The 24,579-nt window shown below is 39.0% G+C and overlaps 1 protein-coding gene across 1 annotated transcript; it reads right to left on the bottom strand.

The window, feature by feature from the left end:
- Positions 1–62: 62 nt before the first annotated feature.
- On the bottom strand, positions 63–1,052 carry LOC107540658 (olfactory receptor 10G6). The gene is given in 1 exon segment (XM_016217464.2): positions 63–1,052. A coding segment is annotated over 1 exon segment (936 nt). The 5' UTR covers positions 999–1,052.
- Positions 1,053–24,579: the final 23,527 nt, after the last annotated feature.

The following is a 24,579-nucleotide window of genomic DNA, read 5'->3' as shown; positions in this document are numbered from 1 at the left end:
ATCTGGTGTTCCATCAGGTGTTCTAAATTTCAGTGTCTACTGTATGTGTGTGGTGTGTGGAGTCAGTGAGGCTACAAGTCCTTGCAATCACCCAGCCTCCACAATGCTGCCTTCATTTCTTTGTTGCGGAGTGTGTAGATGATGGGGTTGAGCAAGGGAGTGATGACCGTGTAGAAGACAGCTACCACCCCATCCAGGGCTTCCTGGGAGCCAGGGCGAAGGTAAATGAAGGTGCAGGGCACATAGTACACAATGACAACGGTGAGGTGGGCTGCGCAGGTGGAGAAGGCACTGCGGCGCCCATCAGCAGACCGGATTCGCAGGACGGCAGCCACTATGCAGCCGTAGGAAGCGAGGATAAGCGCAAAGCAGGTGAGCGCCAGGAAACCAATGTCCACAAAGGTTACTAGTTCATTGATGGTGGTGTCGGCACAGGCTAGACGCAGCATGGCAGGAATGTCACAGAAGAAGTAGTCCACGCGGTTTGGCCCACAGAAGGGCAGGCGGAATATGAAGCTTGTTTGGAAAAGTGAGTGGAGTGTGCCTCCTAGCCAGGTACCCAAAGCCAGGTAGTTACAGAGACTGGGGGTCATAATGGTGGCATAATGTAAAGGCTTACAAATGGCTAGGAAACGATCATAAGCCATGAGGGTATAAAGGAAACATTCAGTGCAGCCCAGGAAGTGGAAAGAAAAAAGTTGGATTACACAGCCCCCAAAGGAGATAGCCCTGCTCTCCAAGAGAAAGCCAGCTAACATCTTGGGGACAATGGCAGAAGAAATGGTCATGTCCAAGAAGGAGAGGTGACATAGGAACCAGTACATGGGGCGGTGGAGCTGGGTGTCCACCAAGACAGTGAGTGTAATGAGCCCATTGCCAGCGACAGTGAGGACGTAGATGACAAGGAAAGCTAGGAAGAGTGGCACCCCCAGCTGCGGTGGGTGGTGCAGGCCCACCAAGATAAAGTGAGACACAGAACTTTGGTTTACACTTTGCATTTCCTTGCTCTTTACATCTGCAAAAAGAAGTAGCAGAAGGGAAATCACAACACCCTTTAAGTTCTCTGGGCATAACATAACATTCTGTGTCCTTTCTAAATACGGACAGAAAGGATCTCAGAAAAGGTCTCAAAAAGAGAGGCCTTGCTCTGGTTCTGCCTCGTGGTCGTTCTTTCTCCCCACACTCCCCTCAAGTCCTTATTCTGAGATTCTTCCTGGTTCCAGAGAACATTTGTTCCATCCACGGTTAAAACCTTTGTAACAGGCTATGTCTATATAATTTAGGAAAGCTAAGGGAAGACCATACACAGAGCTTTTTACTTCAGGGAGAAGTATAATCATATAAAACCTACATAAATATATAAAGAAATGACTGGTCTGTTGTTTTCCTTCAGTTTGATCTCTGATCTCTGTACCAGAGAGTTAGGTTACAGCTTTTTTTTTTTTTTTTAAGAACATGAAAGTTGAAATCGTACCTTCTAGTCTAAGTATGCCCAATAAAAACCTGTGTAGACTTTTTTTAAATGTACTATCTGGGCTATACACTGAACATAAAATATTCAGAATCTTTGAAGTTTTAGATAAAAAGCATCAATTTTCATAAATTCTACTTTAAAACACACACATGCCATTTAAAATATTCCAGGATAGTGAAGCAATACAAAATCTCAGCCCTAGGGCAAAGTCCACCTATCTACCCATATGTTCATCCATCCATCTATCCATTTAGTAAAGCAGCATATACTGTATTTTAAGAGCATGGCCCAAAATTAAAAAATCCTAGATCTTCCACTTACTCACTGATGATCTTGGAAAAGCCACTTCAACCTTTTTTTGGCCTATTTCTATAAGTGGAAACAATCATAGTGCCTACTCTCTGGGATGGTGGTAAGGATTAAATAAATTAAATCATATAATTAACAGTAGCATGTAATAAACATTAGCTATTATTTTTCATCAACTATGTGTTGTGGTCCTGCACTATTAGCACCTCAAGTCATTATTTGTGCCTCAGGTATAAAGTGAACCTGTAGCTTCCAGTGAGTTGTCAAATAGTGGGCCTAAATCTCAATTTTGAAGCAGCATTGCAGAGCCTCTTCTCCCTGGACTCCTGGTGACTGGCATCAGCCACAGTGAAAGGAAGGAATTAGGAAGCTGCTTAAGGGGGTGCCAGAGGTCTTCTAGACCCTGAGGGGTCACGTGAGGTATATTCTTCCTAGTGACACCTTCCTTCCACCAATCTTTGCTCTAATAGTCTGCATACCAACTGGGGGCAAATATCCAAAATGGCATGTTATCTTGCTGAGGACTTGGGCCACTCAGAATCATTCAGAAGGCTTTGGGGGTGTGGAATGAAATTTGTTTTCCAGCTGGATTCCTAATGGCAAAAGAACCAAGGTTGCAGGTATGGCTTCCATCTGGCTACCTCCACTGTTCTTTCTACACCATGAATCTCCATGTACCCACATTCGTATCCCACTTAATTTTCACTTCCACAAAACCTACTCTTATCAGTGAAAACAGATTTTTCTGGAGACTGAGCAATTTTCTTGTTAAACCCAGAAGAGTCCAGGTCAAACTGAGACAGGTGGGCACCCAAGGTAAGGGTCTAAACCACATAGGAACTAAATAATCTCTCAACATGTAGCTACAGAATCTATTCTGAAACAATTTTTGAGAAATTTCTTAGAGATTTCCAAGACACTTCCTTGATTATCAGGGAAAGTCCAAACTTATTGGCATGACCTGTAGGAAAGCAAGCCTCCTAATCTGATGCTGACCTGCTTCCCTAGCCTTCTCTCTGCACTCTGTCCCACAAATCCGTGCTCTAGCCAAATATTCCTTCCTGTTTCCCTTTAATCTTGAATGGCCTTGCTCCTCTGATGCCTGATTCAAGACACCATTTATGTGTGACCTACTGAGTAAAGCCTTTCCTCTAAATGACACTGGTTCTTCATAGCTTCTACAGTACTTCGTTCATGCATCTACAGGCCTACTAAGCATGCTGCAATTTACCCTCCACGCGTCTGATTCCCCCGTTAGCCTGTGAGCTCCGACAGGGGCTTTGTCTCATTTTTCTTTTAGTCCCCAGTTTGCAGCATACTTTGCACAGGGAGATTCTTAAATCTCATTGAACAAATGTATTCTCCTCTGTACGAATGTCCCTGTTATTTAGCCACTGAATCCAGGATAATGTCAGTTAGGTCTTATAATCTAACTGCCAAAATCATAAGAATTCCAATACTGAGACTGTCACTACTAACCAGCTACATTATTTTGAACAAATGTCTAAAAAATTTTAGTCTCAGTTTTTCAGTTTCTCATTAAAAAAAAATAATGAAGAATTCGTGTAGATTCCCACCAAAAAAGAAATACCAACTTCTTCCACAGCCATATCAATTCACATTTTAAATTTCATTTTTACACACAGAAAATCAGTTTTCCTCCTAGCTCCAAATCCCTTTCGTACTATATTTTTCCTCTTATCTGTCAGCTGCCTTAGGTTCTCAGTCCTCATTCACTTTTATAATTTACTGTTCTCTCTGTACAGAAATAATAATTTCTTTCCCATGATGAGGCAGAAAAGTACCCCTGGTTTACCCATTAACAACTAAAATTGCTCCAGTTACGTGCTGTATACAACTTAGTCAGCACCACATTGTATTACCAGCATATTGTATATTCATCTGTGCAACAGGACAAGAAGCCTTTCTACAAATGGTCTTGGGGAAAAGGGCATTCGTAGTGCCCATGCTTTATCTGCGCGTTTAGCACTGCGTGTGAGCTGAGCTAGGCTTAAGGTACACCCTGAAACTCATCTGGGTCGGAAAACTCAGGGGCAAATTGGCCTTTGTTGGGTAGATTACCAAGTTCTTCCTTTCCCCCTCCAACTTATTTACAAAGCATAATGCTATTAAGAGATCTCGGCTGCCCCCTGTTTTCAATGTCTCTAACACACTTTTAATAAAGTATATATTTCAGGAGAATTTCCATTACTGCACCTCTACCTCCTCTCTGGAGTCTTCTCTGCTGGTGGCCACTACCTGGCTGTGAATCTGCTGTGCTCTTTGCAGTGTCTTGTGGAGACCACTTGGTCTCCTCCTCTGACATGCCCCTTCTCGATCTTGTCACTGTGCTCTTTCTGTACACTTCTCTGGCTCATCCCCCTTCCTTTAGCCTTTTTGAAAGTGTTGACAGCAGTGTCCTTAGACTTTGACCTCTGGAGTCTTGTTTTCTGTTAAGCAACTTCTTCCTCCTATAGTCCCCATGGGGTGGAGGCGGGCGGGGGGGGGGGTGGGGCAGACATCACTTCTATTTCACCCTCTAGGGGCAATTAGCTTGCATCCAAATACGTCGCAGTGGGCTTTGTTAACAACAAAACATGAACTAGGGCTATTCCAGGAAGTTTAATTGTTGCTTTTGGTGTCTCTATAACACAGGATCCTGCTAAGCGTATACACTTGATCAGAAGTCAGGAAGGATCACTCCTTCCATTTCACTGGGTTTTAGTTTTCTCATCTGTTAAGTGGAGATGATGGTGCCTTATCTACTTATCCCATAAAGGTATAGGGATGAAATTTGAAAAACTTTAAGGCCAGAGATTCTACCTGAATGCCATACGGTCATTACTTTGAAAGTACCCTTTTAATTTAAGTCATATTTGAAGAGTAAATTATTAAGACATTACATCAGAATAGATAATACTACTTTAAGCAGAACTGTCTAGGTTTATAATTATGTAAATGAAGACTAAACTAGATGGAGTATGAAAAACTTGGAAATCCCTTAGAAGTCAAACACATTTAGACTAGAGCTGGAAGGTCTTTTAGAAAAATGACCTAGAGCATACCCCCATTTTACACTTGAAAAAAACTGAGTTTTAAAGAGAATACGGACTTTTCCTAAGGTAAAAGGTCAAACTTGTATGAACAAAAATCTCATACAAGTCTATGGATATATAATATGGAATCACCCAACTATGAGAATAAAGGAACTTGTAGATCTAAGACATTGCTGGGCAAATTGTAGATCAGTAAATATTTGTTAAAATAATTCTTGTCTTTTAATATGTTTTAATTATTTACTTTGAATCATTGTTAGTGTGCAATTTTATGTAGCATATTGTGAGACACAGCATTGCACTTGGTCTATTTTTGAATGTGTCACTTTCCATGTAAGAAATCATATAAAGTGAGCATCAAGTGCTTCAGTTTGTATTTATCAGTACAGTTACCTATTACACAGACATGATTTTCTGTTTTTTAAAACTTTCTCATGATACTGAATTTGTCAGATTTAAGGTTCTGCTAAGAGATAATTCTACATGTAGAAAGAGAAATAGAAGGAATGTAAGATTTTAAACACCTAATAATCCCTTATGACAGGAGGCTTTCCAGTTCTGTGATATTCCTGATGGGAATATATATTTACATAGAATAATATGAGGCTAAAAAATACCTGATTATGAACTGAGGCTTTGGTTCCAAATTCCAGTATGGACCCTTGGCCTTGGAAAGTAAGAAAAGACCTCCTAGCCATATTAGGGAGCCTAAGCAGTTGTTTTTCACTCTAGACCTCCCTTTGCTTTCCATTAGATTTTCTGCATGGATGGGGCCATGGAAGGTCTCTGGGAGGGGGATGGCACTTTCTAATGCAAGTAACAACTTACAGGGAAGGTCTGAAAATATGAAATCTGCACATTTTCAAATAAAAGACATACTGAAGCTTAAGAACATTCTATGACTGTGATAAAATATGTCTTCCTTCATTGTAGCAACAGGGCTAAAATAGAAAAAAACAAAAAAACATATTTTGAATGTGATTTACTAATTATAGTATCAGATAAACTTATTTTGCTGGTACTGTCATTTAAAATTAGAGGATTATTAGAAAAAAGCAGAAGAAATGGAATAGGGATTAGTGGCAAGATTTGGGTGATGCTGTTTCTGAATACCCAATCCCACAGTGAATCTGCTGACCCAGAAAACAATGACCCCTCTTGCCCTCTCTGTTGACTCTGGTCTTACTTTACTTGGAGATCCATAAGGCCTCTCCTTCAAAGAGAAAGACTTTCCTCAGTCTCCCTCACATGTCTTTCTTCCCTCTTTAGTCCACAGTCCACCACCTTCCCCACATTAGTTTTAGTCAGGTTTCAATGAATTCCAAATGAGTTTGAACAAGGAGAGAAGAATGTAATTAAATATTTGGATAAATTATCAATATGCACTTTTCAGATTTCTGCACTTAGTGTGTTAGCTGGTCAGGTGATAGTAGCCTTACACTGTTTACCTATTGGTTGGTTGGCTGACACTTGGACTCAACAGTGACTTTTGCTAAACAAAGACATAGGGAAAGGAATCTAATGACTTGAGAAACTGGAAATGAGGAAGTGGATTTATCATAAATGTGCAGCCTGACCACTCATCTGCAGACCATGTGCCCTAAAAGGGCCAGTTACTCCCTTTACCAAGTCTCCAAGAATTATTGATGAAAGATACCATAAAGACCAAGAATAGTAGTTGGAACCAATGCAGTTGAAATGAGCTTTAAATTTTGATAATGTTTTAGGGATTATACAAGCCTTAACTACCCAACTATTGCTGGCAAGGAGCAGTCAAAGCAATGTGGTTGTCTAAAATAGACTAATAAATTATTTTGCCAAACCAGAAAGTCCATCCTTCATGATAATTATAACAAAATTCTATCAGGTCTCATAAATAGAGGCCAACATTGAGCCACCACGAGCACCAGGACCCTTAGCCAATTGCTGGTGAGTCACTTCGCTGGTTCGGTGCCACTTCGGCGAGGAAAGGCCAGGTGTTCCCGGTAGCAATGTGGAAACAGGCACTGTGCACATTCTTCCTAGTTCTCCCAACTGGACCTGTGCCTCTGCCATGGAGTAACTAGTCAAAGAAGATATCCACACCATTTTTAATTTATTAAACTCTGGCTTTGTCAGGTGATAAAGGGACATCTGAATCAAGTCCGCCTTAGCAGAAGTCACATTAACCTGCAATGATTTCCTCTATCGTGCGTGCGCAGTTGACATTGATGTTCTCAGCAACTGAGAATCTCCATATTGATTTCCTGACCCAGGAGTATGTAGGGACTGTTTTGACAGAAGAGTCATGTGGAATCCCCTGGTCTCCCTACTTCCACTAAAAGAGTCATAAAAATTTTTGTGTCTTTGGGGAGGTGTACAGAGATTAATACTACTATCAAAGATTTGAAAGACTCAGGATGGAAATTTCTATCATATGCCCATTTAACTCTGTAGAAGGACAGGTGCAGATGGCAGACAGCTGTTCTGTCTGATGAAGTAGTGACTGAGATCCTGACGGATATGTGGTCTTATTAGAATATAACATTATTGCCATTAGCACAGTAATTGCTAACTGATAAATGATTTCAGTTGTAAGTTTCCAAAGACAAACTGTTGTACATAAAAATTTCCACATACAAAATATATACATACACACATATAAATAATATTAAAACAAAATATGCATAACCACGATCTACTTTAAGAATCAACTGTTACAAGAACCACTGAGGCCTCTGTGTGCTTTACTCACATGGCATCCCCTTTCTCTCCCTAGGAGAGTTAATAACTCTTGAAATTTCTGTTAATACTTCTTTGATTTTCTTTTACAAGGTTACCAATTATGTGTTTATTCCTATTTTGAGCTTTGTATACATGGAGTCACTTAGAAGTAGTCTTACCTAAAAATTATGTTTTTGAAACTCATGGATTTTGATGGCTGTAGTTTTTTTCATTTTTTACTTCTGTGGTATCTAATTTTATGAGTAAAACACATTTTCTTTCTTCTCTCCCTTCTGTTATATTTTTCTCTCTTTTTCCAGACAACATTTTTTGCTTTATGCAAGAAGAGATGCTATAGATATATTTCTAAAACATAGTAGGAAATGCACATATACAAAATTTATGTAGATTCCTAGAAGTGGGCTGCCGGACCAAAGGGTATGCATATTTATAATCCTATGGAAGATCTAGTGTTTGTACCAATTTTCACATTAACTGGGAGTGTCAGAGAGCTCTTCTGGTTCGCATTCTTGCTAGTACTTGATATATTCAGGTTTTACAATTTTTTTTCACTAATATAAAAAGTACGAAAGATATTGTAGCTTTTTTTTTAAAAAAATATGTTTTTATTGATTGCAGGGAAAGGAAGGGAGAGGGAGAGAGAGAGAGAAACATCAATGATGAGAGAGTCATTGATCGGCTGCCTCCTGCGCACCCCCTACTGGGGATCTCGCCTACCACTCGGGCATGTGCCCTGAACTGGGAATCGCTCTGTGACCTCCTGGTTCATGGGTTGACGCTCAACCCTGAGCTGCACTGGCTAGACTCTTATTGTAGTTTTATTTTATTTTTTTAAAGGGATGACATCTATTCCTTTTCCAAATATTGCAGTAAAACCTGGTGGAAGAGAATGTTTTTAAAAGGTAGGAAAAAAAAGTACAAACCTGGGGTTTGGCCATTAAATGTTATTTACAACAATGGGAGAGGGGAAAAGACAAGAAGCTGTTTCATAGTACAGACCTCCCCTCCCACCCCAAAGCTTAATACTTGCTTACCAAGTCAAAAAAGTGACACAGTTGATTCACAAGCTGGAGGTTTGAACTTGAGTAAGACATTTATAAAAACCTAGACAAGGACAGTGTCCTCCCCTAACCCGGGTGCCACTAAGCACAGAACAAAAGATTAAAAACTCAACAGAGGGAAGGCTGGACACTCAGGATTTGGGACTGTAGGTACCTCACATCTGGCTCAGGGATTTGGGGAGAAAACAAAACCTACTTGGAAAAGAATTGGGGGAGAAAACCAGCAATTGCCTTCTGTAGGGTTGGGGACAGGGAAAGAGGTAGGGACAGGGGTAGGGTCATTTCACATCACTAACCTAACTTGGTTAGGAAGCTGCAAGGGACCATCTTCAACTGGCCTTAAGAGGAAGACCAGGTGGGCGACGGGAGAATCCACAGGAGGGAAAGGAGGAAAGGGACCGTGGCTGGGAGGGGCAGCAGCCCCTTCCTTTTGGGCACAGGAGGGCAGGGCACCAATGTACAGTTCCATGATTACTAATGAAGTTGACCATGCTTTCTTTGGCCTTCAACCTTTCTTGTTTTCCATTCTCTGAAAAGTCTGCAGCAGTGTGACTTTATTTTTTATTTTACTTCTTGATTTGAATATTTTTCTATTTTAAAAATACTAATTTTTAAATTTCCTCTTTAGTTTATGTGTGGTAAATAAATATCTTCTCTCAGTGAGGAGCTACCTTTTCTCTCTCTTTGTGATGTCTTTGTTACTTCAACCATGTTAAAATTAAGAATTTCTATTAGCTCTTTTTTGTCTTTTAAAGAGTAATCCTTCACTACACCTTGCATTTATTTGTGCAAAGCTAATTTTTTTTTTATCACCCGTGTGACAGGTAGTGTTTTGGATCATGGTTTTTATGTAACAACTTAACCTGTAGTGATTTTTCTACTCACAAACACAGGATATTATGTTGGTTGACTATATTGGTAAAAGCATGCCAATAGGACCTGGCAAATGGAAAATAAAAAATATCTCAGATGCCTGGCAAAGTCATATCTGTACCATATTGTGGGAGAAAAGTCTATGGAAAAAACAAACTGTCACCTCAAAAGCATTTCTGGTCATCTCTAGTTGCCTGGTCTTCATATTACAAGTTTGATTGTTTGGCTATTCTGTGTTGTTTGCATGTGTAAGAGAATGTGTTTAAACTAAAACATAGATTTTAGTTTAGCTTGCTTTTTCCACTGAAAATATGTATTGTGGACATCCCTACAGGTCAGTAGATCAATAACAAATTCTTTTATTTTTTGGTGTCTTTATGTATAAAATAATGCATATATATTTTAAAGTAATTAGATTATATCATGTATGCTATATTATTTTCATCTTTTAAAATTTTTGTCAGTTTTTCATCACCACCACCTCTCGACCCAAAATTAATAACCTCATTTGTATCCTGATTCTTTCTCTATGCTTCTGTAATGTACAGTTGCCATTGTCTGCTTTACAGAAGAAATGGCACAATGCTAATCACTCTTCTACACATCCTGTTTCCCCCATAGACAATATCTCATAAAACTACTCAAAGTTAACTAGTGTAGTTATAATTCAATCTTTTTAATAGTTGTTTAGTATTTCATGATGTAGAAGGACCATGATTAATTCAAGCATTCCTCTTTAGAAATATCCTCTTGGTTTTCAGTCTTTTGCCACTATAAACCCTGTATCCACACATGTCTGAATAAATATACTATATATTGGTGCTTTCATTATATATATATATAAATATTTCATTATATATATATATATATATATATATATATATATATATATATATATATATATATATATATATATATCTTTTTAAATTCAATAACTATTGTTGTATTGCTTTCCCCAAAAGGTGCTCTAATACACACTTATGCCAACAATATATGAGATGAAGTCCACAATAGATGTTGATTTAGTAACTTGAATTAGAATTCTTAATTTGTAAAAGTTCAGACATATCAATAAGAAAAAACCCACTACAATAAAAGGAATAATAATGTTTATGAAAAGCTATTTTACAAAATAAGATATATTATAGATTACCATGTATTACTCATGCTTATAAAAGCAATAAAAGTTGTAGCAATAGAATCTAATTATTACTTATATAACTGGGAGATAATCATGTGTCCTCAGGTATTTCTTTAGAAAACAATACTCTAAAACTCTAAAAAGCAAAAAAAAAAAAAAAAGCTGAGAAATATAGATGTTTTAAACCACCTTAAAAAGATGGTGAAATAGTGATATTGAGACAGATGTTGTGTGGGCACCTTTCTCAGTTCTGGTACTCTTGGCTGGAAAGCCCAGCCTGGGGTTTAGGCATCAGAGTCCTCAGTGGGATCCCCCCCCACAGCTGAGATCTCCCTCTGGACCTTTAGCTGCTGTCTGTGGGAGTCCAGCCAGCCCTCTTTCTTCCATACTTGCTGTCAATCAAACCTGGGAACAGGTCATTGGCCAGAATGGGCATGGCCACTGCGAACCCCTGCAGATTTGGGATATTTAATCCCCTGAACAAAGGAGCTCACTCTCTTGTGATCTTGCTGCTTTTGGGACTTGTGTGACTCTGGATTTGTGGGGCTGTCCTACATTCACCCATATGACCCATGGCCATGTGGACGCCACACACAATGGACTAATGGACTGCAACTAGCCTGATGCTGAACTGGACCTGGCTTCAACATGGAAAGGAAACTCTGAATCTGACTCTGCTTCCAGCTTTACTTAAGGGATGTAATTCCACAGGAAAAAAACCTTTCCACCATATCTCATCCTCCCATGGGGGCCTCTAGAAGTGCTTATTCTAGTGGTACCTCAAGAACCCCACTCTGACTAGCAACAGAGAAAGACCACACATGCTTTTCTCCAATAACACACTCACTCACTTACCCAGAGCAACTTCCAGTCCTATAATCTCCATTCATGGTAAGTGCCCTGTACAGGTGTACTATTTTTATCTTTTCTGCCACATTTTTAATGTACCTTTTCTATGATTAGACATGTTTAGATGCACACATACTTACCATTATGTTGGAATTGTCTACAGTATACAGTACAGTAACATGCTGTGCAGGCTAATAGTTTAGGAGCAATAGGCTCTACCATGTAGCCTAGGTATGTAGCAGACTATACCATCTAGGTTTGTATAAGTGCGCTCTATGATTTTTGCACAATGACAGAATTGCCTAGGAATGAATTTCTCAGAATTGATCTTATCATAAAGTGGTGCATGACCACACACACACACACACACACACACACACACACACACATTTAGTAAATGAGGTCTACAAGTAGGGACTAAGTTGTTACGGTGTGGACAAAGAACTCAAACACTGACACCTCTGGCCGACATTCCTGCCTTAAGTCTCAGGCTACCTTGCTATTCAATTAATGAAAATTTTCTTATTTTATCTGATTTTAATGCAAGATTATACTGATGATGGGATCCCACTGGTACAGTAAAAATTTCAGAGATATATTTGTTCCATTTTTGAGTTCTGATATCCATGTAAATAATTCGGATATTTCTGTCTCTGCTGTTTGATATAGCTCAAGCCACATTGCCTGGAGATAGAATACATTTTGTCTTGGATAAAAACAGAAATCCTCATTTCTCTCATATAACCAACAACTAAATTATTGGTTCTTTAAGTTTCCCCTATGACCTCTGGGGAGTAAATAGAATTCCAAATAGCCCCCAAATTTCCCACCCCCTGGTGTACACTGCCTGTTTAATTGCCTCCCCTTGAGTGTGGATGAGATCTGTGAGCATAATGGGATATCACTCTTTTGATTATGTTCTGTTACATAACACTTGGTCACAGCAGGCTGGAGAAAGATTTTCCAGTTAGCTTTGAAGAAGTAAGCTGCCATGTTATCAGATGATCAGGTGGAGAGGACTTGAGGGTGGCCCCTGGGAGCTGAGAGTAATGCTCCCTGCCAACAGCAAGTAAAAACAAACAAACAAAAGAAACTAACCAACTAAACAAACAAACAAAAAACAAGGACCTCAGTCCTGAAGCTGCAAGGATCTGAATTCTGCAAATAACCTCAATAACCTTAGTAGAGAATCCCAAACCTCAGATGAGATTCCAGAGCCAGCTGACAAGTTGATTTTAACTTGGTGAGACCTTGAACAGATCATCTAGCTGACCTGACTCAAAAAACTGCAAAATAGTAAATTTCAGTTGCTTTATGCTATTAAAGTTGTGGTAATTTGTGATAGAGGGTATACAGTACAGCATAGAGGAATGTTTATTATTCTTTTCTTAGCAGCTTTCAGGAACTGTGCTTTAATTAGTTCTATGTGTTTAACTTCATTCTTTTTAAAAAATTTATCTTTATTGTTGAAAGTATTACAAATGTCCTCCATTGATTCCCTCCACCCTCCACCCCCCAACAGGCCTTCTCCACACTATTGTCTGTGTCCATGGGTTGGTTATGTATCTATGCATGTAAGTTCTTAGGTTAATCTCTTGCCACCTACCCCTAGCTTCCCTCTGAGTTTCATCAGTCTGTTCCTTCCTTCTATGTCTCTGAATCTATTTTGTTCATCGGTTTATTTTGTTCATTAGATTCCACATATGAGTAAGATCATGTGATACTTGTCTTTCTCTTACTGGCTTATTTCACTTAGCGTAATGTTTTCCAGATTCCACCATGCTGTCTCAAAGGGTAAGGGATCCCCGTTTTTATAGCTGCGTAGTATTCCATGGAGTAAATAACTGAGAAGATGCTTGATATGATCTCAATCTTCTTGAACTAGTAGAGACTTGTTTTTTGCCCACACATGTGGTCTAGCTTTGAGAATGTCCCATGTGCACTTGAGGAGAATGCATATTCTGAACCTTTGGGGTGAATTGTTCTGTGAATGCTAATTAAATCCATCTGATCTAGTGTGTCATTTAGAGTCACAGTTTCCTTGTTGATTTTTTTGTCTGGAAGATCTATCCAGTGAAGTCAGTGGGGTGTTAAAGTCCCTACTGTGACTGCATTGCTGTCATTCTCTCATTTAAACTTCTCCAGAAGTTTTTTTTGTTTGCCCCTTCTCCCAGTCTGTGAGCCTTTTGTTCTGAGGTGGGTCTCTTGCAGACAGCATATATTTGAGTCATGTTTTCTTATCCATTCAGCTACCCTATGTTTTGAATGGAGCATTTAACCCTTTTATATTTAAGGTTATTATTGATAAGTATTTATCTATTGCCATTTTATTTCTTTATGCCCATGTTTCTCATTCTATTTCTACTTCTTATTACTGCATTCCCTTTAACATTTCTTGCAATGCGGGTTTAGTGGTGATAAACTCCTTTAGCTTTTTCTGATCTGAGAAGCTCTTTATTTCACCATCTATCTTGAATGATAGTCTTGCTGGATAGAGTAGTCTTGGTTTCAGATCCTTGTTTTGCATTACCTTGAATACTTCATGCCATTTCCTTCTGGTCTGTAGAGTTTCTGATGAGAAATCAGCTGACAGCCTTATGGGAGCTCCTATGTAGCTAACAGGTTGCTTTTCTCTTGCTGCCTTGAAGATTCTCTCTTTGTCTTGAAATTTTGGCATTTTAATTATGATGTGTCTGGGTGTGGGCCTCTTTCGGTTTTTCTTACTTGGGACTTTCTGTGCCTCCTGAACTTGTGTGACTTTTTCCTTGACCAAGTTAGGGAAATTTTCTGCTATTATTTTTTCAAACAGGTTCTCTAACCCTTGCATACTTTCTGCATCATCTGGCACTACTATGATGTGAATAGTGTTACTTTGCATGTTGTCCCACAGTTCCCTGAGACTGTCCTCTTGTTTTTAATTGTTTTTTTTTTCTTTTTGGTTCTCTGAATGATTTTTTCTACCCTGTCTTCTAATTTGCTAATTTGCTGATCCTCAGCTTCCTCTAATCTGCTGTTTATTCCTTCCAGTGTATATTTTATTTCTACTATGTCATTCTTACTTTCCTTCATAGTTTCCATATCTTTTCTCATGCTGTTGAGCATCCTTATGATCAGTATTCTGAACTCTATATCTGATAGATTTCTTATCTCTATTTCATTTAGCTCTTCTTCTGGAGAATTATTTTGTTCTTTCACTTGGGGCTTATTTTCTTGTCTCCCCATTTTGGCTGCCTGTTTGGATTTGTTTCTATGTATTATGTAGATCTACTAGGATTCCCAGTCTTTTGGAAGGTCTCTGGTGCAGGCCAATGTCAGATGCTCTCCGTGACTGGTCTTGAGTACCCTGCTTGAAACTTTCTGCACTTCATAGCTTGTGGTTCCCACTGCTGGAGTTGGGTGCATTTGGAAAGTACCAAGGTCTATGTTTCCCAGCCTTGGGTCCAGAAGCAAATCAGGCAAAGGCTCAAAGCACCCAGAGGCTGATTGTTATTCAGCCTCTTAATGAGCCTCAAGCTGTAGAAACTCCACAGGGTGGGGCGAGAGTTTTTCAGTGGGTGGGGCAATTGCTTTTCTGCCCCTGGGCAAAAGCTGCTCGGAAGATAAATGTCTGCCTGAGAAAGTTGTCCTCTGCAGTATGAGGGAATGACTGAGCACTGGAATCCAGATAGCTGCCCTCTGAGCTCTATCCCCCAAGTCATCACCCCTGGATTCTCCTCACATAACTCTAGTCCACTCTGCCCTTCCTCTGAAGGAGCCCAGGTTAGTGGCTGCACGTGAAACTTTGTTCATTGGCCCTTTAAGAGGCTACCTGCATTTTCAGCCACATCTCCCTGGCAGACAGAAATCCTGCTGCTTTTCACAGCCAGATGGTATGTGGGAACCTTTCTCAGTTCTGGTGCTCTGGGCTGGGGAGCCCATCCTGGGGTTTAGGCCCCAGAGTCCTCATTGGGAACCTCCAATATTTGAGATATTTCTCTGAAACATCAGCTGCTGCCTGTGGAAGCCCAGCCACCCCTCTTTCCTCCATACTTCCTACCAGTCTTTATGTGTCTCTGCCTTATCTTCTTGGTTATAAGTGTTCTCTCCAGCTAGTCTTCAGTTGATTATTCAGGATGGTTTTTCTCTATTTTAGTTGTAATTCCAGTTTGGTCCTGGGAGAGTGTCAGTGTAGCTTCCACTGAATCTGCCACCATCTTTGAGTTTCTTTAACTTCATTCTTAAATCCTTTATCTGTCTGTGAATATTTGCTAGTACTCATGCTTTACAAGTGGATGCAGTTCATTATGTGAATAGCAGGTATTCAAATTGCTATTGATCATTTGATTATCCCCAAACTAAACATTTTTTTTCTCATTTCTGTTGAGAAAGCATGGGAAGGAGCCTGTATCATTGCAAAACGTTCACTAAACATCATACATCCCTTACCTTCAAACATTGGTTTTTAAACATTTTTTCACCTCAATAGCAAAATAAGATAGCATCTCTTTATGTTCATATGGGTAAAAAATATGTTCTGTTTAGATCTTCTCTATTTAAAAAGAGCAAATTTCAAAGAAAATTGCTTAAATAAAGTGTTATTTTTATGTACACTGACTCTATTACTAAAATCAGTTAGCCACTGGTGCCTGGGGATTTAATTATGTACATTCAGCAGGCAGTATGAGATAATTAAAAATTCTATGACTCATTATTAAGTTTGTTGCTTATTTTCATGAACAATAAAGAAGCAAAATTGAAAGGGAGAATGTAAGGTGTAAATTTTGATTGTCTTGTCTAAGAATGCAAAATAGTAACTTTGTTTTGTGTGAGACAATCTGCAGACTATCAATATAAATTGTGTCAATTCTGAAAATTAATGTGTTTTTGTTGTTGTTAATACTCACCAGTGGATATTTTTTCCATTGCTCTTCAGAGAGAGAGAGAGAGGAAGGGAGGAAGGGAGGGGGAGAGAAGTAGAGAGAGAGAGAGAGAAAACCTGAAAATTAATGTTTTTATGGGAGATTTGTAAGGCTCTGAATCAACAATTATTGTATAGACATTAAGATAAGAAGAAAATGTGAAACAAACTGGTGTGAGACAGTCCTCCTGGGGCAGAGTGATGAATGATGGGGAAAGATTTATTCTTAAGGGTAAGGTTTAAGCTTACAGAAATGTTATTACTGGTTATGTCACTGAGCTGGAATAATTTCCAGAAATATGTCAGCTTGAAGGGAATGAAGCAAGATGAAGAACTGGAAACATCCAAAAGGCAGTGAATCCTCCGAAAAGGGTTTAACTTCTCAGATGAATTTTCCTTGTGCTATGAAAAAAATATTAAAGTATATATTTTATATGTTATAAATCTCTGTAGCCACCCATTAAGTGATCTGGTATAGCTTCACAACTTTGTGAGGAATATTATAAAGAATAGAGGCCCAGGCTGGTGTTGCTCAGTGGTTGAACATCGACCTATGACCCAGGAGATCACAGTTCCATTCTCCTGTCTGGGCACATGCCCAGTTGTGGGCTTGATCTGCAGTAGGGGCCATGCAGGAGGCAGCCAATCAATACGTCTCTCATCATTGATGTTTCTATCTCTCTCTCCCTCTCCCCTCCTCTCTCTGAAATCAATAAAGATATATTAAAAAAAAAGAAGAAGAAGAAAGTAAGTCCTGTTCAGTGTGGCTCAGTGTTTGGCTGTTCAGCACACCAAAGTGTCACCAGTTTGATTCCTGGTTGGGGCACATGCCTGGGTTGCAGGTTTGGTCCTTGGTCAGGGCACATGTGGGAGGCAACCTATTGATGTTTCTCACATTGATGTTCCTCTCTCTCTCCCCGTCTCTCTAAAATCAATAAAAACATATTTTATAGAAGAGAATAAAGGAAAAGAAACAGTGAAGAGACCTGTAGACAGTTACACTGGAAGAAACGGTCTTAAGAGCTGGAGTGCCTGTCATACTCCCCTCCAGACCCAGTGAGAAAAATGGATCACAGTACTTACATGCAGAACATACTAAATTGATCATAAAGGAGGCATGTTTCCAAGGGTTGTCTGGTCCTTCGTAATGTTTCTCAGGGCAACCAACATCTAGTTCTCAAGATTCTCTGTTGTATATTATACGTATAGTTAACATTATCCAGCTGCAGGAAAACTGAGAGGAACTCACACACCCATGAAGGATGACGTCTTAGCACACGGGATGCCAGTCTCCTTGTGCTAAGGAATCCAAGTACATTTTGTCTCACCTCCTGACAAACAGGTGTGGCCTGTGCAGTGATGGGACCTGGAAGCTGTACCTGGGCTGCTTTAGGGATTCTCAGTAGAAATGTACCTGCTGTGCACACTGTGCTTCTCCTCCTGCAGATGAGAGCAAAAAACAGTAATTTTATGGGAGAAAATCAATCCTTATGTTTTAGTAAAATAAACAAACATTTGAAGATGAAATGGTCTAGGATTATTTCAGCATAGTTCAAGGGATGATCACTGACACTGGATGAAGAACATGGGAATTTTTATACTATTGTCTACTTTTTCAAAATCGCACACTTTCCCCTTGAAGTCACAATTCTATTTTTATTTTTATTTTTCCCTTTGTTGTTATTTATTTAATCTCATTGCCTGTTGTTTTTTTAGTTTTGTTTTTTTTTTAAAGAACTATCTCTCTTTTTTTTTTTCACTTCTCCCATTGTTTTATTGAAAATGCTTGGCCAAAATCACGGATAGCATTCTAATTGTAATTTAACTGATGTGTTCAGCTTTCATCTAATTTGATTTCTCTGTAGCATTAGATATTATGGCCAAATCTCTCCTTAAAACTGCAGGAGCTTTTTATTCCTCAGCAACACTTGTATCTCTCTAGCTCCTTCCTAACTCTCCCCTCTTTGCTCTTTTCATGAAAACTGTTGTTCTCTGGGATGTCCTATACCTCTTGTCACAGCGTGTGCAATATCCCAGCATGGTGACATCCTCAGGCCCATAACCCCTAATCTCTCATCAAGTTACTGAACTAAATCCTGCCTTTTGCACGTCCTATAACTCAAACTGGTACCAGCTACCTTCTTCCCCTCTAGTCTGTGCTTCTTCCTATTTTACGTCTTATTAATGGTGCCATTGCCTACTCTTCCCCCTGCCTGGAAACTTGATTTCTTTTTTAACCTGGAACTCACTAAATCACTCACCTTCTATCAGTTTCTCTAATCTGGCTAAATCTTTGTATCTTTACTGTCATTACTTATTAATTTTTTAAAAATATATCTTTATTGATTTCAGAGAGAGGAAAGGAGAGGGAGAGAGAGACAGAAACATCAATGATGAGAGAGTCATTGATCGAGCCCGCAACCCGGGCATGTGCCCTGACCGGGAATCGAACCCCAATCGCCTGGATCCTAGTCGACGCTCAACCGCTGAGCCACACAGGCAGTTATTAAATTTTTAAAAAATTAAATCTATTGGGGCGACAATGGTTAATATGAACATATAGGTTTCAGGTGTGGGTTTCTATGTTACAGGATCTGTATATTGCACTGTGTGCCCACCACCCAAAGTCGTATCTTCTCCCTTCACCATGTATTAGGACCCTATTCATCTCCCACCCCCTCCCCTCTGGCAACTACCACATTGCTGTCTGTGTCCACGAGTTTCAGTTTTATATCCCACATATGAGTGAAATTGTATGGTTCTTAGCATTTTCTGACTGACTTATTTCACTTAGCATAATATTCTCAAGGTCCATTCATGTTGTTGCAAATGGCAGGATTTCATCCTTCCTTATGGCTGAATAGTATTCCACTGTGCACATGTTCCACACCTTCTTTATCCAGTCCTCTACCGCAGGACACTTTGGGTGTCTCCATGTCTTCATACCATGAATAATGCAATGGACACAGGGGTGCATATACCTTCATGAATACATGTTTTCAACTTTTTTGGGTATGTACCCAGGAGAGGGATTGCTGGGTTGTATGGTAGCTCTATTCTTATTTTTTTGAAGAATTGCCAGGCTCCTTTCCATACTGGTTGTACCAGTCTACATTCCCACCGGCAGTGAATGAGGCTCCCTTTTTTCCACAACCTCTCCACACTGGTTATTACCTGTCTTGTTGGTAACAGCCACTCTAACAGGTGTGAGGTGGCATCTCGTTGCAGTTTTGATTTGCAATTCCCTAATTGTTAGTAAAGTTGAGCACCTCTTCGTACATCTATTGGCTGTTTATATGTCTTCTTGGGAGAGGTGTCTGCTCAGGTCCTCTGCCCACTTTTTGATTGGGTTGTTTGTTGGTCTGGTGTTGTATTTTATGAGCTCTTTATATATTTTGGAAATTAAACCTTTGTCAGAGCCCCTTTGCTTTGTTGTCAGTTGCTTTTGCTGTTCAGCAGCTTTTTAGTTTGATACAGTCCCAGTCATTTATTTTTTGCCTTTACTTCCCTTGCCTTTGGGGTCAAGTTCATAAAATGTTCACTATGACCAAGGTCCATAAGTGTGGTACCTATGTTTTCTTCTATGTCACTTATTGTTTCGGGTCTCACATTTAGGTCTTTGATCCATTTTGAGTTAATATTTGTCCATGGGGACAAACTGCAATCCTGTTTCATTCTTTTGCATGTGGCTTTCCGGTTTTCCCAGCACCATTTATTGAAGAGGCTATCTTTACTCCATTGTGTGTTTCTGGCTCCTTTGTCAAAAATTATCTGCCCGTATGTGGTTTTATATCTGGGCTCCCTATTCTGTTCCACTGATCTGTGTGTCTGTTTCTGGGCCAATTCCATGCTGTCTTGATTAGCGTAGCTCTGTAATATAACTTAAAGTCAGGTAGCATGAGTCCTCCAGTTTTATTCTTTTTTCTCAGGATAACAAAGCTATTCAAGGTCTTTTGTGGTTCCTTACAAATCTGATGATTTCTCATTCTATTTATAAAATAACATTGAAATTTTGATGGGGATGCATTAAATCTGTATATTGCTTTGGATAATGTGGTCATTTTAACCATGTTGATTCTTCCAATCCATGAGCACAAGATATGTTTCTATTTTGTTCTGTCTTTTACAACCTCTTTTAATAATGCTTTGTAGTTTTCAGCATGTAGGCCTTTCACGTTCTTCATTAAGTTTATTCCTAGGAATTTTATTCTTTTGGTTGCAATTGCAAAAGGAATTGTTTTTTTCATTTCTTTTTCTGAAGTTTGTTGTTACTATACAAGAAGGCAGTGGATTTCTGTACATTGATTTTGTATCCTGCAACTTTACTGTATTTGTTTATTGTTTCTAATAGTTTTTCTTTGGTGGAGTGTTTAGGATTTTCTATGTATAGAATCATGTTGTTCCCCAAAAGTCACAGTTTTACTTCTTCCTTCCCCATTTGGATGTCTTTTCTTTCTTTCTCTTGCCTGATTGCTCTGGCTGGGACTTCCAGAACTATGTGGAATAAGAGTGATGAGGGTGGGCATCCTTGTCTTGTTCCTGATCTTAGAGGAAAAGCTTTCCGTTTTTACCACTGAGTATGGTATTAGCTGAGGGTTGATCATATGTGGCCTTCATTATGTTAAGATACTTTCCTTCTACTTCTATTTTATTGAATGTTTTAATCATAAATGGATGTTGTATCTTGTCAAATGCTTTTTCTGCATCTATTGATAAGGTCATATGATTTTTATCCTTTCTTTTGTTAATGTGGTTTATTACATTGATCGATTTACCTATATTGAACCATCCTTGTGCCCTGGGATGAACCCCACGTGATCGTGATGTATTATTTTTGATGTACTGCTGCATTCGACTTGCTAGTATTTTGTTCAGGATTTTGCACCTGTATTCCTTAGAGGATATTGGTCTGTAGTTTTCTTTTTTTGTGGTGTCCTTGCCAGGTTTTGGTATCAGGGTTTTATGGCCTCATAAAATGTGTTAGGAAGTATTGCCTCTCCTTCAATTTTCTGGAAGAGTTTGAGAAGACTAGGTTTTAAACCTTTTTTGAATGTTTGGTAGAATTCACTGGTGAAGCCATCTGGTCCTGGACTTTTAATTTTTGGGAGGTTTTTGAAGGTTGTTTCAATTTCCTCACTGCTGATCGGTCTATTTAGATTTTCCAGTTCTTCGGGATTTAGTCTAGGAAGATTATTTATTTATAGGAACTTATCCATGTCTTCTAGGTTATTGAATTTGGTGGCATGTAATCTTTCATAATATTCTAGTATGATCCTTTGTATTTCTGTGATGGCTGTGGTGATTTCTCCTTTTTTTTTTTTTCTGATTTTGTTTATAAGGGCCTTTTCCCTTTTTTCCTTAGTGAGTCTAGCCAGGAGTTTGTCAATTTTATTTGTCTTTTCAAAGAACAAGTTCTTTGTTTTATTAATTTTTGTATAGCCTTTTTGTTCTCTATTTCATTCATTTCTGCTCTAATTTTTATGATTTCCTTTCTTCTGCTGACTTTGGGTTGCTTCTGTTCTTTTTCTAGTTAAGATGTGACATTAGGCTGTTCATTTGGGGTTTCTCTTGTTTCTTGAGATAGGCTAGTGATGATATAAACTTCTGTCTTATTACTGCTTTTGCTGCATCCCAGAAGCTTTGATATGTTGAACTGTCATTTTCATTTGCCTCTCTATATATTTTGATCTCATCTTTTATTTCTTCTTTGACCCAGTTATTGTTTAATAGTATGTTGTTTTATTTCCACATATTTGTGGTTTTACTTCCTTACTGCAGTTGATATCTAATTTCAAGGCACTGTGGTCAGAGAATATGATTGGTATAATTTCAATCTTCTTGAATTTGTTGATGCTAGTTCTGTGATCCAACCTATGGTTTATCCTTGAGAACGTTCTATGTGCCCTGGAGAAGAAGGTATAAGCTGGTGTTCTGGGATGAAAGGCTCTGAAAATGTCAGTTATGTCCATTTGGTCTAGTGTTTCATTTAAGGTCAATATTTCTTTATTGGTTTTCTGTTTATTTGATTTGTCTAGAGCTGTCAATGGAGTATTAAGGTCCCCAACTATGATTGTGTTTTGATCTGTTTCTCGCTTTAGTTCTGTTTGTAGCTGCTTTATATATTTTGGTGCTCCCTGGTTGGGTGCATACATATTAATACGTGTTATGTCTTTTTGATGTACTGTCCCCTTTATCATTTTAAAGTGTCCATCTTTGTCCCTTCTTATATTTGTTGTATTGAAATCTATTTTGTCAGATATGAGTATGGCTACACTTACTTTTTGTTGGATGTTAATTGCTTGGAGAATCATTTTCCACCCTTTTACTTTGAATCTATCTTTGTCTTTGCAGCTTAGATGTGTCTCTTGTAGGCAGCATGTATTCACTCTGCTACTCTGTGCCTTTTTATTGGTGAATTCAGACCATTTTCATTTAGGGTAATTATTGATTATGAGGATTTCCTGTAGCCATTTTATCTTTTCTGGTAGCTCTGTGCCTCCACTGGTTCTTTTCCTTTGTTCTTCTGTCTGTTGTTTTTGTTGGGTGGTGTTTCATTCATCTTTCCTCTGTTTCCTCCTTTATTAAGCTGTGTGACCTGGTTTGGGGATGTTTGTGTGTGGTTACCATTGGGTTTATAAAAAATAAACTTGCATATATACAATAGTTTTTCTTCTTTCAAGTGCATTTGATGTTCTTCCTCCTTTGCCAGTTTAGACCTTTACCCTCTCCCCCTTTGTGTTTTTGTTGCCACAAATTATCCCTGTTTATGCTCTAAGTTTTTTGGTGATCTCACTTGTAGTGTTGTGACCTTATGTACTTTATTTCAGGTAGAACAACTCCCTTGAGTATTTCCTGCAATGGGGGTTTTATGGTTATAAAATCTCTCAGCTTCTGTATGTCTGAGAATGTTTTTATTTCTCCTTTATATTTAAAGGATAATTTTGTTGCATATATTATTCACGGCTGGTAATTTCTCTTTCAGAAGTTTGAATATTAGGTCCACTCTCTTCTGGCTTGTAGAATTTGTGCTGAGAAGTCAGATGAAATTCTAATGGGTTTTCCTTTGTAGGCCACTCATTTCTTTTTCCTGGCTGCTTTGAGAATTTTTTCTTTGTCGGTAATTTTTGACAGTTTTAATACAATGTGCCTTGGAGAGGCCCTCTTTGGATTGAGGTAACTAGGGTGTTCTGTTTGCTTCTTGGATTCAAGGATCTAGTTCTTTCCATAGGTTTGGGAAGTTCTCATCCATTATTTGTTTGAATAGACTCTCTGTTCTCTTCTCCCTCTCTTCTCTTTCCAGAATGACTATTATTCTAATATTGCTTTTTCTGATGGAGTCAGATAGTTCTCATAGAGCCCTTTCATTTTTCTTTATGCTCAGGTCTCTCTCTTCTTCCCCCTGCATCATTTCTAGGTTTTTATCTTTGATATCATTAATTCTTTCCTCTATCTGCTGGCTTTGTTTTCTATGCTCAGTATCTCATTCCTAATCTCCTTAATTGCATGTTTCTTTTCCAGGATTTCTGATTTTTTCTTTTTTAAAGTTTCAATCTCTTTGGTAAAATACCCATTTTGTTCATTGATTTGTTTTCTGAGCCCACTGAATTGCCTGTCTGCATTTGCTTACATCCCGTTGAGTATTTTCAGAACTGCAACACTGAAATCTCTGTCATTTACATCATGTACTTACATGTGTTCCAGCTTGCTTTCTGGGGATTTTTTATTTTCTTTCTGATCATCCTCCTTACCATGGTTATTCATGGCATTTTCTCCTCTCCTTTGTCTAGGCATGAATATACCTTCTATAGCAGCTTTCTCTGAAGAGTTTTTTCTATGTTTTCCAGTAGATGGTGCTAAATTTCACTTTTTTTTTTTTTAATTCTGTGATCTCCCAGACTTGACCTCCATGGATTCCATAAGCCAGTACAGTGGGGATGCTTGGTGGTGGGGCTTGTTTTGCTCCCACCATAATGGCAAGCCTGAACCCTGGACCCTGGAGCCATGTGGCAGAGCTCTGCACTCTGTCAGGTGTCTTCTGGCTCAGTCACTGTTGGCTCCACTTGCTCTGTTGTACTGCCCCCTGCAGCTTTCTGTTCCTTCCTGCTGAAGAAAGTGTCTGCTCCCACTGGTTTCCTCCTGTCTCCTGGCCACTCTGCAAGCTCCCAGCTACAGGGCTGTGTGTGAGGTTTCAGGGC

The sequence above is a fragment of the Miniopterus natalensis genome, chromosome 20 (assembly GCF_054644295.1).
Source record: "Miniopterus natalensis isolate mMinNat1 chromosome 20, mMinNat1.hap1, whole genome shotgun sequence".
Taxonomy (NCBI): domain Eukaryota; kingdom Metazoa; phylum Chordata; class Mammalia; order Chiroptera; family Miniopteridae; genus Miniopterus; species Miniopterus natalensis.
Note: the sequence above shows the minus strand (reverse complement) of the source record. Positions and strands in the feature narration are given on the sequence as shown.